The 14066-nt window shown below is 49.5% G+C and overlaps 1 protein-coding gene across 1 annotated transcript; it reads left to right on the forward strand.

The window, feature by feature from the left end:
• The first annotated feature begins 235 nt into the window (after positions 1-235).
• LOC144139700 (uncharacterized) lies at positions 236-1120 on the forward strand. Its single transcript, XM_077671986.1, has one exon. The coding sequence runs from the start codon at positions 236-238 to the stop codon at positions 1118-1120; it is 885 nt and encodes a 294-aa protein (XP_077528112.1).
• The last annotated feature ends 12946 nt before the right edge of the window (positions 1121-14066 follow it).

A 14066-nucleotide genomic window follows, 5' to 3' on the forward strand; every position in this document is an offset into this window, starting at 1 on the left:
CGACATCGCTGGATCGAGCGCCGCTCCTCGCGCAGCAGCCCGATGGACATGGACACAGGCTGTGTGGCCGCGCGAGCGCACGAGGACACGGGGGTCGCACTGGTGCTGACAAAATAGAATCTGGTTTTGCCTTGCGACGAACGGTCGTCCTGCCTGAGGCTCCTTCCTCTCGCCCAACATAGCGCCCTACAATTGGTGACCCTACCGAACACGCCACCGAGGTTAATGTAGAGCCATGTCCCTCGACAACCAGGACTCAACCCGTTCGCGAGAAGCCGGCGAAGCAGTCTCAGCCTTGACCGTTCGGCTTCCGCAATTCTGGGAGCGCCACCCGACGACCTGGTTTCTGCAAGCAGAGGCGCAATTCCAGCTAGCTCGGATCACCTCTCAAGAAACCAAATTTCTCCACGTCGTCGGAGCCCTTCCGCCGACAGCCGCAGAGGAGATCTCCGACATCCTCACTTCGTTCAACCACACCCGCCCCGCAGCGCCTTACGACCAGCTCAAGGCTGCACTCCTGGAGCGCACAGCTGCTTCGGAACGCACGCGCATCCAGCAGCTTCTCTCCTCCGAGGAGCTCGGCGACCGCAGGCCAAGCCAACTGCTACGGCACATGAAGCAACTCCTTGGCACGCATTCTCACGCCATGGATGACACACTGCTGCGTGAGCTCTTCCTTCAGCGCCTACCTTCCAACGTCCAAATGGTCCTCGCCACTGCCGCAGCCATGGACCTGCAGGCACTCGCCGCGCTGGCAGACAAGGTCATGGAGGTCGCCACCCCCTTTTCTCAAGTGGCCGCGGTTGCATCGGCTAAGCCTCCGTCTCCTCCCTGCCCATGGAACCCCGCTTCAGCGTCCAGTGAGTCCGCCGCTTCATCTAGACTCGACAGCCTTTGCGATCGTCTAGAGAAGATCATCGTTGCCGCAACACGCCGCGATGTCTCGCCGCAATGTTCCCGTCAACGCCGTCGCTCGTCGTCGCAGCGACGGCGCCCAGAGCGCCCACGCAGTGAATCGCCTAACCCGGGCATTTGCTACTACCACCGGCGTTTCGGCGCTGATGCCCGCCACGTCCATCTGCCCTGCACCTGGACGGGAAACGGCCTGGCCGACCGCTAACGGCGACAAGCTATCTCGGCCCAACACAGAAATGTCGCCTCTTTCACGTCACCGACCGCACCACCGGACAGAGGTTTCTCGTGGATACCGGTGCCCAGGTTAGCGTTTTGCCCGCTACACGCTCGGATCGTGCTTCTCGTGCCACCTCGCATTTACAAGCAGTGAACGGCACGCGCATACCCGTCTACAAGCAACGCTCACTCACTCTAAACCTGGGGCTCCGCCGAGTTTTCCGGTGGGTTTTTCTCGTCGCCGACGTTCGCACCGCCATCCTCGGTGCCGACTTCCTCGCAAAACATGGCCTTCTCGTAGACCTAAAGCGGTAGCGTCTACTTGATGCTACCACACTCCTCTCAGTGCAAGGTGTGTCAGCGGAGGCAGCCCCTAATCTAGCACCATCCTGTGCTACAGTTGCCGATGAACCGTTCGCCACCTTGCTGCGGGACTTTCCAACCGTGACAGCACCACCTGACTGGACTCAGCCTGTTCGTCATGACGTCCGTCATCACATCATCACCATTGGCCCTCCCGTTTTCTTTCGACAACGGCGGCTTGCGCCTGACAAAATCAAAGTCGCCCTAGCGGAATTCGAGCACATGATGGAACTGGGCATCATCCGTCCATCATCCAGTAACCATGCATCACCACTGCACATGGTGCCCAAGAAAACTGGTGACTGGCGCCCCTGCGGAGATTACCGGTCCTTGAACACCAAGACCGTTCCTGACCGCTATCCGTTACCCAACCTCCAAGACTTCACCGCCACTCTCCACGGGGCCACGATATTCTCTAAGATAGACTTGGTTCGTGCTTACCACCAGATTCCCGTGGCAGAAGAAGACATCCCCAAAACTGCCATCACAACCCCATTCGGCCTGTTCGAATTTCTGCGCCTGCCATTTGGACTCTGCAACGCTGCACAAACATTCCAGCGTTTCATTGATGCCGTCACACGAGGGCTACCGTTCGTCTACGCCTACGTTGACGACATTCTGGTGGCCAGCACACCCTGGAAGAGCATCTGAAGCATCTTCGCCTTCTCTTCGAGCGTCTCGCTGTTCACGGCATCGTCATCAACGTCTCGAAGAGCGAGTTTGGTGCCACTGCCCTCGATTTCCTTGGTCATCGTTTGGACGCCACTGGCATATGTCCACTCCCCGTCAAGGTTCACGCAATCATCGACTTTCCCAAGCCAGCCTCAGTGACAAAGCTCCGCCAGTTCCTAGGGCTGGTAAATTTCTACCGCTGCATCATTAGGAACTGTGCCACGCTGCTCAAACCTCTCGACAGGCTCCTTTCCACCAAACGGTCATCCACTTCACTTGATTGGGACGATGCTGCTGAAAGGGCATTTACGGCCATCAAACGCGCTCTCGCCGACGCTGCACTGCTGGCTCATCCAAATCCGAACTTTCCGTTGGCACTCATGACCGACGCGTCAAGTTCTGCCGTCGGAGCTGTCCTTCAGCAGCAAGTTAAAGGTGCATGGGAACCGCCAGCGTTTTTCTCCAAGCGCATGACTCCGGCTCAGACACGGTATAGCGTTTTCGGCCGCGAACTGCTAGCCATGTACCTCGCTGTTCGTCACTTCAAACATCACCTCGAAGGACGCACGTTCACGATCTTCACTGATCACAAGCCGCTCACGTTCGCCTTGAACCGCCCTGACACCCTCAACACTCCACGAGAGGTGCGTCAACTAGCATACCTCTCGGAGTTCACGTCCGACATCCAGCACGTCAGTGGTGTGGCCAATTCCCCTGCAGACACACTGAGTCGCATGGACGATGTAAATGCTATTTCACCAGGAACGCTGGAAGCAGTTACCGACCAACTGGCTACGACGCAAGCCAACGACAACGAGCTCTCCCGTCTACGTGGAGCACCTACCGCACTCAACCTTGAAGATGTACCGTTTCGTGGTGTGACCATCGTCTGCGACACGTCCACAGGTGTTCCTCGACCCTTCCTACCTGCCTCACATCGTCGCCGCATGTTTGACGCCATACACAACATGGCCCACCCCGGCATTCGGGCATCTCAAAAGCTCATTGCGTCCCGCTACGTTTGGCCCCGTATGAACGCTGACATTTGAGACTGGGTACAAGCCTGCACGCCGTGCCAGCGTTCAAAAGTCCAACGCCATTCCGGTCCCCCTGCCAAGCCATTCCTCAGGCCCGATGAACGTTTTTCTGTCGTTCACGTTGACATCGTTGGCCCCCTACCCCCTTGCCAAGGTTACCGGTACATTCTAACCTGTGTTGACCGGTTCACACGTTGGCCCGAAGCCTGCCCTCTTCCCCACATCACGGCCTCCACAGTAGGTTCAACCTTTGTGTCTACCTGGGTGTCGCGCTACGGATGCCCTTCCACCGTTGTCACCGATCGCGGCCGGCAGTTCGAGTCATCCCTGTTCACCGAACTACTGCGTCTTCTCGGAACGACTCGTCTGCGAACAGCTGCGTACCACCCGCAGTCGAACGGCCTTGTGGAGCGCTTTCATCGACACCTCAAGGCTTCACTCACTGCACACGGCGGCCCCACCGAGTGGGTCCAACGGCTACCACTGACGCTTCTCGGAATCCGGAGCGCGTACAAAGTGGACCTCTCGTGCACGTCTGCTGAGCTCGTCTACGGTACACCTCTGCGTTTGCCAGCGGATTTGTTCGACGAGTCTCCACAACCTGTCCCTGCAAGTGAATACATTGATAACCTACTTGAGGTTTTTCGACACCTTCGGCCTCAGCCCACACGCCTTGCAAAGAACTCGACGACTTACACGCACCCTGACCTCAAAACTGCCACGCATGTGTTCGTGCGCTACGGACCCGTCCGAGGACCACTGAGCCCACATTACGTCGGCCCCTATCCAGTCGTTCAACGTCACTCGACTACTTTCGTACTGGACATCAACGGCTCTCCAGACACCGTGGCAATCGAACGCCTGAAGCCCGCGTACTTCGAGCCGCCCGAAGTCACTTCGTTGGAACCTGCTCTGCCCCCTTTAACAAGACGACCTCGGCGCGTCCACTGGAAACATGCATGACTTTTTCGCTCGTCACTACCGCTCCTCTCTTGGGGGGGGAGCCCTGTAGCGGCAGCTCCAGCGACATCGCTGGATCGAGCGCCGCTCCTCGCGCAGCAGCCCGATGGACATGGACACAGGCTGCGTGGCCGCGCGAGCGCACGAGGACACGGGGGTCGCACTGGTGCTGACAAAATAGAATCTGGTTTTGCCTTGCGACGAACGGTCGTCCTGCCTGAGGCTCCTTCCTCTCGCCCGACATAGCGCCCTACAGTAGCATACTTCATATTTATACTTCTGGTAGCGTACTTCATATTTACGAAACTTTTCGTTCTAATCCAATGTTGATTTGAGGTTCACGGTATCGCACTACAGGCCTAACAGTACAGCGTACACACTACAACGGAACTGAGAACACTGCGCTTTACACAACCGCCGACCGGCACTTCATGTTGCTGCCACAGTGAGCGAATTTTGAACGTTGTATCATCACTCCAGATTGGAGCACATTTTGGCACGCCCGAGAAATGAGCAATCAGCAATCAGAGCATTCGGTCGTGTCCCGTTATATATATCGTCTTTGCGAATATGCAAGGCGTGAGTACCTCAGAACAGTTGGTATAAAACAAAAACACAGAGCACCGCAACACCAGTGGGCCACACCGCCCACAGCAGACACTCCTGCATTTTTCGCCTGGCTCAGTGCCTCTCGAAGCGTTCCTTTCGGAATAGTGACACTGGCCAACGGTTAAAGCGCATCAAAGTATAAACGCATGACTTCAATCGTTTGTCCTTACATCTGCTAGCACTGCATGCGGTAGCGTGAACCTATAACATCCGCGACGCACGCCAACTGTGCTGCTTCATCGTCGCCTTTAACCGAAGGAGGATGGGATGGCCAATCCGGCTAGGAATTTTATACTAAAGACCATTACAGCACAAGATTCAGACTTGGACCCGATGGGCCTCTGATCCGTAAAGGTCGTTCCTGGGTGTCGGAAGGAGGCTTTGGCACGATAAGAAGCATGTCGGTGTGAGAAGAAAACAGGCTTACGGTGGAAGCGGATTGGGAAGTTGAAGATCCAAAACAAGCTGTCGTTGGAGGACTCTCTAATGCTCAACTGGACGATTTTCCTTCTCAGACAGAACAGCTAAGAGGTGCGTATGTTTCCTTGACCTTTTTCTCCAATACTATAAGCAAGGGCATCAGCCAACGCAGACGTATATTCCGGATTGGCATTTGGCAGCCTGAACTTGAAACTTTACGATGTTCTAAGCAACGTCAAACTTATTGTATTCAAGCCGCGGGTACCTTTTAACAGCGTTAAACCGCAAACAGGGACCTTTGGCCTAAATATTAGGATGGCTCATAAGCCCCCCCCCCCTCCTCCCCGTTTCACTTCAGTGACTGCAGTTCTGCTGGCTCTCTTATCACATAATCTGAGCTTACTTGAGTGAATGACTTCTACCTTAATTTTCGGGTAGATGTGCCTTGTGTATGAAAGAACAGGCATATTCCACAAGAAGGACACTGCAAAAACAAATAGTAGACTTCAGGAAAAGCCTTCCGTTAGGGAAAGCGTGAAATGTGTCGGGCTAAAAATTTTCGGTATACCGAGAAACCGCAGGTGTTCTTAAGCGTATTTTTTCTACGCGCCATAATAGTACACCATGGCCGGGGTCCGTTTCTTTTTTTCTGCTTCGGTAAAACACAAGTGATAGAGGGTATTTGTTTACTAACTTAAACTACCTTACTTTTTGTGTATTATTTCTAAACCCGTCGAAGAGCACACTTAAAAAAAATGTTCAAAAGGACGAGCTACTACTGTTTAGGACTATTAGGACCGGTTCAGCTGCAATGAAAACTTCAGTTTCATTTTTAATACTCATGGAATCGCAAAATAGCGTACCTCAACAAGCATCGGTTCTTACCTTTGTCGAGAATAACCTGAAAAACAAAAACAATTACTTATTGAACATTTACATCCCTTATGTGAGATACATGCCCAAAATAAAGAAAAAACGTTTACCCTCCTGCTGTATGCGGAACATTTTTCTGCAATCTTTCCTGTAGTGTTCTTGCGCGGCATATTGGGCCTAACGGTAAATATATTGGGGTTTTGGTATAGTCGGTATAATCAAGTACCCCTATTATAAGTGAGTCTCTCAAAGGAGCTATGAACGTAAAATATGATCTTTTTTATGTGAAGGAACTAAGATACCGTACCTCACTCAGAACATTTCCTGTCACGAGTGGCTTTGTTTTTGCAAAATAAAAAATTACAAATAAATATACGCCTGCAAATTCGGCGCTACACGGCATCAAGAGGAACATAATAGCGGAAATCGCTAACAAACATGAGTTTGCTAGGTCATTGTTAGCATTCGCGTGCTACCATTTAAGGAACTACTGCCGTTGCACCTTTATGTTTCTTATGGGTTTGTGAGCTCATTCTTAGAATTCGCGTGCTACCATTTATAAAAACTACTGCAGTTACACCGGTATGTTTCCTTACGGTAGCAGCTAGCCTCATAAAACATTAGCTTTTTCGTCATGTTGACTAGGCGGGAAAGAGTCTAGTGAGTCCTCACAGCTTCATTTCTTTCCCTACATGCCGATAATTTTTGTTCAAAATTTGCTGTAAAGTTGCATTGGCACGAAGCAGTTTTCCAACGAACCAAAGTTGTAAGTTGTGTTAATGGTCCCCTATATTAAAAAGAAGCTCATCTGCAGTTATCGCAGGCAGGTAACAGTTATAAGGCTATTTTATTTGAAACGCTAAAATGACACTGCCGGGATTTGCTCTGCGTTTTTTCTACAACCAAGACTGTTGCGAGTTATGTCAAAAGAATTACCAATACAAGGTACACTGGAACACAACTTTACGGAACACTTTGAGAGGCATTCATGGCACGGGACTTTTGACATGCACTTTGCCTCTGACACTGAGGTCGGAAACAAGTAGTGCCCTGTAGCGATTCCAAACGAACAAAATGAACAAATGAATTTAGGATTATGCGATAAAATGCTTTATGAAGCCTTGCTGTAACATGTATGGTAAGCGACGTATCTCACCAGAGTTAAGAAATGGCCCACGACTCCATTTACATGCATCGTGAAGTCGACAGAGAACTGAAAGAAACATAAATTTTGTAGTCAGAGTTTGTATTTCTGCGGGCTTGTATTTTTTTCCCGGTGATGCGCAAGCGTTTGTAAAACTCGAACTTTTGTGGGCAATGTTCTCGCTTTCCTTCGGCTGTCTTCAAAGCAAAAATCAGGTGCCCAACATGAAAGCAACCTGCATTGTGCAGGTCAGTTTTTAATTTGGGGTAATTTACGTACTTGTCATCAGTGAGCGATCAACACAAAATGGAACCGCTCCAACTGCGGCATCAGACACCAGAACAAAGTACCTTGCTCAATAAGTTTTTTTCACTTGAAACACATGAACGAATATCATGACATCGCTATCGTAGATCTATTTATATCCTGACCTGCAGTTTTAGCTGGAGCAATGATTCCAACCCGAATACGAACGGCGGGTCAAATAGGTTCTCATGTATGTTTTGTGCCAAATGAGGTGCAAGGTAGCGCAGCAGCAGGCAAGTGGACAGTACGCTACAAAGATACCCTGCTGCCCTTTTCGAAGAGTGCACGATAGATGTCCAAAACAGCGGTATGACGAGTTTGTCTCCTAAGTAAGGACAAGGCGTGTCATAGAGACGCTATTTACGTGAGTAAGGGTAGAATTCAGAATGACACGCAATACGTGTTTGTATGGGTAGAACTACTTCCATCTTCCTAATTATTTTCCGTTTATTATCAGCCTGCTGATACTACCAGATGCGGTGATGGTACACAATTGGACGAGCTGCAAAATTTACTAAATGTTTTGATGCGGTTTTATAGTATGGTGCTATATATGTACAAGGCCAATTATGTTTTTGGACGGATATTTTCTGTCAAAAACTTGGGCAGTGTGAGCGTAAACACAAAGTGGTTCTGACTTCGGCAAAAATAAACACACAAAGGAAAGCCAGCTACAAAAAAATGGGGAAGTAAATTAACTGTGTTTACCTTAAGCTAACCATTATATCTATATTAAAAAGAAGGGGGAGGGAGACATGCACCGAAGATGACCACCGGACGAGAAACGGTCACCATACTAAGTTCGCATACGCCTTCCTTACAGTGGTGGGCGGCTGGCTTTCCTTTATTAGGTGATTCAATCTTACTTTTATATATAATTAGATTTAGCTACAAAGGTAAAGAGGGCCATATTTCTGTAGCATTGCTACTTCAGGTAGCCTAGGAAGGTTTCCCCAAATTTGACTGCTCTGGAAAAGCCTGATTCGTGTCCCAATCAGCCACCATGTTTTACGACGAAAGCCTCGAGTGCCCCATTGCACGGAATAAAGGCGCTGTTGTTGTCTGTCACTGTTGAAACTTTTAGTGAAGAAGAGGACGAAGTAGCCACCGAGCTCAACAGAGCTTATCCGGATGAAGAAGACGACGACCAGACGGGGCGACAGCATGGCTGCATAGAACACGGTCCTCTGCAAATAGTGTAAATATATCTGCTTTTTCTTCAATAACGGCTTCCTCAGTTGCCTGCATGGACATTCTTCCACATGGTGCGAAACCCGAGCCGTCAAGCAAAACGACGAGGTGTGCCTGGAGCGGAGTGGAATTGTTCGACCCTATTGCATACCCCGAATCGTGGAGGAGGTGTCGATGCTGAGGAACCGGCTCCGGATTGTTCAGAAAAGGCTTTTAGACTTAAACTGGAAGCGGATCTTCGAAATACCGCAAACCTAGAGCTAACCAAGGACGTGGAGGCCACTGTTTTATTAGACAGGCTCCAGCAAAGCAAGGCTCAAGCAAAGCTCCAACCGACTTGCTGGAAGCCCTACCTCAAAGAACCGGGATGGACGGCCAACACTCTGATGCTCAGGGGTCTGTAAAGCTAGCGTAGAGATTCATTGGCTCCCTAGTAGGAAGGTTCTACGGATGAAACCCAGACGCCCTTCCTGGGTCCATACCGACAGTGGGAAATACCTACGAAGCGATTCAGTTCTGCAAGCGAGAGTAAGCAGCCTGATGATGATACCTGATCCTACATAAAACAAGCTCGTTAAATGTTTCTTTGCTTTTGCTTTGCTTATTTTATTTATTTACTTGCCGTTTTTACATTGCATCACTGACGATAAAAGCGTCATACAAGCAGCTTGACAAGCCAGTCAGCCGAATTCTAACGCTAAGCACCAGACGGCAGTATGCATTACAAAGCAATCAACACAAAACACACCAAAGCATCGTAATTCTATTGCAGTCACAAAATATAAAAAAGGAAAAAATATAGGCGAGCTAACAACTAAAAAAAACGATAATCCATTCTAAACATGTTGGAGCGCCACACGAAAATACGGTTTTGCTGAAAAATAACGACGAAGCACATAATGAAACCGACTTACCTATATACAAAATACAAGTACTGTCAGTATACTAAGATGAACTTGTAAACAAAAAGTAAGAATGAAAGAGTATATGTATATCAACCACTGCGTAAAAAGAAAACAAGCCCTTCGAGAAAAACGGTTACACTAATCAAGGCATTGCCCGCAGTCCGATATATAACGTATAACAACGTTATGCATACGGAGACAAAAAGTAATGTTAGTTATTTAAGGCTCTGGAGATTTAAAAAAAGCAAAGAAAATGAAGAATAAAAGGAAGGCCAGCACCAAAGTGTACTGTAATGACATCGATGGCAATTACGGTAATCGGCAGTCGAGACCCAAACTCTTCAAGCTTGGCTGCGTCACCAGCCCCAACGACGACATGCACTGGTATGACTCAGCACTTGTCGAAGATTGCACTTGAGGTACGACAGGCAACTGTGCATCTTTCGCTCACAGGTGAAAACGCCAGAATTTCGAGAACAGAATTAAGAACAGAATGGAGATGAAATAGAACTCTCGCGACATATGCTGGTTCCATCAGCAAATACGAACGCAGCCTGGAGTGAGTCAGTGAGTGAAAAACCTTTTATTGAGCCGGTGAAGTGGGAGTGGTTCTTTATTCTAGGAAACCATGTGATGAGCGGGCAGCCTTCGCTCTGAAGGCCAAAAGTGTCTGGACGTCCAGATCGCTGCTAGTCACCAGCTTCTGCCACAGCTCAGGGGTGGGAAGGGGGATGGAACAGGGAGGAGGTTGGGGTTGTGCTTGCACTCTAATATGATAGGGGAAGAGCACCGGCTGGTAAGTAGAACTTGCATTCGGCCGGAAATTGCTTTGAAAACATGCGATGGAGGCGGGCTGGGTGAGGGAAGGTATTGCTCTGCAGTCGGCGAAGTAGAGATTCTTCTTCTTTTGAGAGTTTAGGATGTGGAGGAGGGAAGTGGTGTCGTTCAAACCGGTAATATTGAAAAGTCAGTGTAGGGACGGACGGTGCGGTATCCTCGGTAGCCTGGAGGGACAGGGCGCAGGCTTGCTGGTCAGCAAAGTTATTGCCTGTCAGTGAGCAATGACCAGGAGTCCAAATGAGGTTTACCTTCCGGCAGGGTTGATGCTGAGGAGTAGTTTCAAAGTTGAGTGGGCCACCCTTCCGGCTAGAAAGCTTCTGCAGGCTGCTTGAGAGTCTGTGATGATGAAGGGGTTCTTCGTATGAATGAGGGCTAATGCGATGGCAAACTCTTCGGCAATCGATGTTGACGACGTCTCAATTGTTGCAGACGCTATGAGCGTGATCTTGGTGGTGACTATGGCGACTTTGGGGTCAGTTAGGGTAGGTGCTAGAGTACGTGTAAGAGACATCTCCACGCTTTCCGTAGACGGTCTCGTGCGCTTGACTACGTGATTTTCGGTGGCCAGGTTGTAGGTCCGGGTATATTCTTTGGCAAGTGGGGACCCGCATAACACTTCTCCAAATGAGGGACGGGCTCTGAGGCAGTGGAATGGCATTGGACGAGAACACTGTTCAGGAGGGCTGAGCCAGCAGGTATTTGGGTGAGGTGGAGACGTTGACTAGATAAATGGCCTTGAATAGGTTCTGACACCGTGTTGTGGAGGCCCAGTTTTAAAAGAGGGGCCGTGGAGGTGGTTATAGGAAGATTGAGCACCTGCCTAAATGCTTTCCGTATAAGCCGGTCATTGGTGTTTGTGTCACTTTTGGTGAGGATAAGGTACGGTGTGACATACGTGCCACGTGAGATAAGGAGAGACTGCACCAGTCGGACCATGTCATTTTTCTTCATGCCGCGGTGGTGGTTAGAAAAACGTCGAAGCATGTGGGAGACTTGGTTAAAAGACTTGGAGAACTTCAAATTTCATTGTTGTGTGTATTGGCCTGGCTGGTGACGCCTAAAATCTTAAGGGAGGAGCTGGGCCGTATGATATAGCCGTCGAGGTGGATGCCGACTTGTTTCCGTAGAGGAGGTGGATGTTTACCGATGATAACAAGCTCAGTTTTTGGGGGGAGCATTGAAGTTCCATGGAGGAGGCATAGTTGTGGACGAGGTCGGTAGCCTGTTGAAGAAAGTCTTGGATGATTCCCATGGAGTCTGTGTCTGTACATATGGTGATGTCGTCTGCGTAAAGTGCGTTATGAATGTGACGGATGGCGTCAAGTTTCTGGGACAAATCCAGGAGGGCAAGATTAAAAAGCAATGGACAAAGAAATGAACCTTGGCGTGTGCCCTTGTCTCCCAAAGCAGTAGCCTATGATTTAACGTCACTTACCCAAATAATACTTGCAGATGAGTGAGAAACTCTGTAATGTATAAGTACAGTGGCCGCAGACTGTTTGATTGAGGCGGGATAAAATGGAGGAATGCCAAACATTATCAAATGCCCCTTTTAAGTCCAACGCAAGAATGTTCCGAGGGAACCAGTGAGTCACTGGAGCAAGGACTTCTTTAATTCGAAGGAGAACATCTTGTGTACTCAGATGCTTTCTGAAGCCATACATTGTGTCGGGTATGAGGCCTTTTTCTTCAAGGGAGGGTTGTAGGCGCTTAAGTATTGTTCTTTCCGCTAACTTGACCACGCAGGAGGTCAAAGAGATCAGTCCAGTGTTGTGGAATGGGCATCGCCATTCCATTCCATTTCCATTCCGAAGAATTAGAATTTGTCGTGATTAGAATTTGTCGTGTGTAGAGATAGTCGTCATTCCATTCCCCTTCCATTCTGGCATCTCCAAAAGGTGGAATGAATCCGGAATCATTCCAATTCCGGAGTGCAACTCCGCAACACTGAATCGGTCTTAGGTTATCAAGTTGACGGGACATATTTGGCTTGGGGATGAATTGTATCGGAACCGTCTTTCCCTGGGTAAAGAGGTGACGTGAGCCCCAGTGGAAATTGATGTGGTGTAGAAGGTGATCCAGTCAGCCGCCGTCCAGGTTGGCAAGAAGCCCGTAAGTAGCTTGATCTGGTCCCGGCGCGCTATTTTTATTGCATTCGAACAAAGCTGCTTCTATTGCCTATGGTTGAAATTCCTTATCTTAGTCACTGTTTGCGGATCCCGTGTAAGGAGGTGGGGTTTAAGTGGCGAGTGGTGTTCAGATACTTAGCCCTGAGTGTATGGATGAGATCTTGGGGAGATCCGTTAAGGGAGCTTAGGGTCCCGATCATATTGCGTTTTGTCTCGCTCTTGCTTGAGGGTGGGTCAATGAGGTGCCTAAGTAAATACCATGTTTTGCGAGTGTTAAGGGTACCCTGGAGGCTGGACAAGGGGCTAGTTTTAGAAGGTGTCACTTTCGAGGTCCCTGTGCCTCTTGATGATGATTGTAAGGTTTAAAGCACCGACGCAACGCAGATGGTCAGGCGCGGCGTAGTTGAGGGTTTCGAAATTTTTTTGACCACCTGGTGATCTTTAAGGTGCGGCGAAATCTTGTAGACAAGGGGGTTTTTGATTTTCGCCTCCATCAGAAAAGCGGCCGCCGCGGCCGAGAATCAAACCCGCATCCTCGTGCTCAGCAGCGCAAACACTTAGCCACTCAGCCACCCTGGTGGTGAGGTCCCTGCGACTGAAGCGCTTGAACCCTCCTTTGCATGAGTGAGTGTGTGAAAAACTTTATTAAGGACCAGAGGCCATGAGGCCCTTTGGGGAAGTCAGGATGGTGGAGGGGGAGGAGAAAGGGAAATGTCACAATTCATCACAATTCACACATTGTAGACAGTTCTAGGTTTGAGGTTCTATTCACAAGATGCACAGTTCACTCCGTCAGTGGCACCAAAAAGCACAGTTTGCACTCTTGACATTGGTCGTGGATGGGTATGGCCAGTCCAGGACAGTCCCTCAGACAGCTATAGCAATTTGTACAGAGATGTCGGTATACGGCCATGAGATCTTCTGCAGATAAAATGCAACAGGACTCTTTCAAGAAAAAAAATGATTAACACCGCGAAACACAACGAAACCTGCATCCGACAGTATGTAGGCGTCATTACAAGTCTAGCTTGCTCGTGTTTTAGGGAGTTGTGGTGGCAGCACAAGTAAGTGCGGTCTTCTAAAAATCACGGACCACTGAATGACTGGTCACCTTTACGTCAGCTTCAGGGACGCAGCATAACACCGCACATCGCCCTCTCCAGAGAGGACACCTGATAAAAATGCTGCCGCTGGCATGAGAACCCAGGCTGCTAAACATTTTCGCAAATATAAGAAGCCAGGATTGCGTGGTACCGCTACGGTTCGCAATAAACACGATAAACCCATTCAAGGTTCCTTCTGGGGTAAGTGCAAGACGTCGATGAAACTGAATCTTCATTCAGTGCCCACCCTTAATTAAGCAGGAATGCACAACTGCGGCCCGTAACCTGACTGTCATAAAAAGAAGGGTAAAGGTAAGAGAAAAGTCGAAATCAGACGAAAGGGACGGTCTAAGGGGAGAAAAAAGGAAGACCTGGGGCCCCAG

This window comes from Haemaphysalis longicornis, unplaced genomic scaffold (assembly GCF_048455015.1).
Source record: "Haemaphysalis longicornis isolate Haplotype H1 unplaced genomic scaffold, Haemaphysalis longicornis Haplotype H1 scaffold_5, whole genome shotgun sequence".
Classification (NCBI taxonomy): Eukaryota; Metazoa; Arthropoda; class Arachnida; order Ixodida; family Ixodidae; genus Haemaphysalis; species Haemaphysalis longicornis.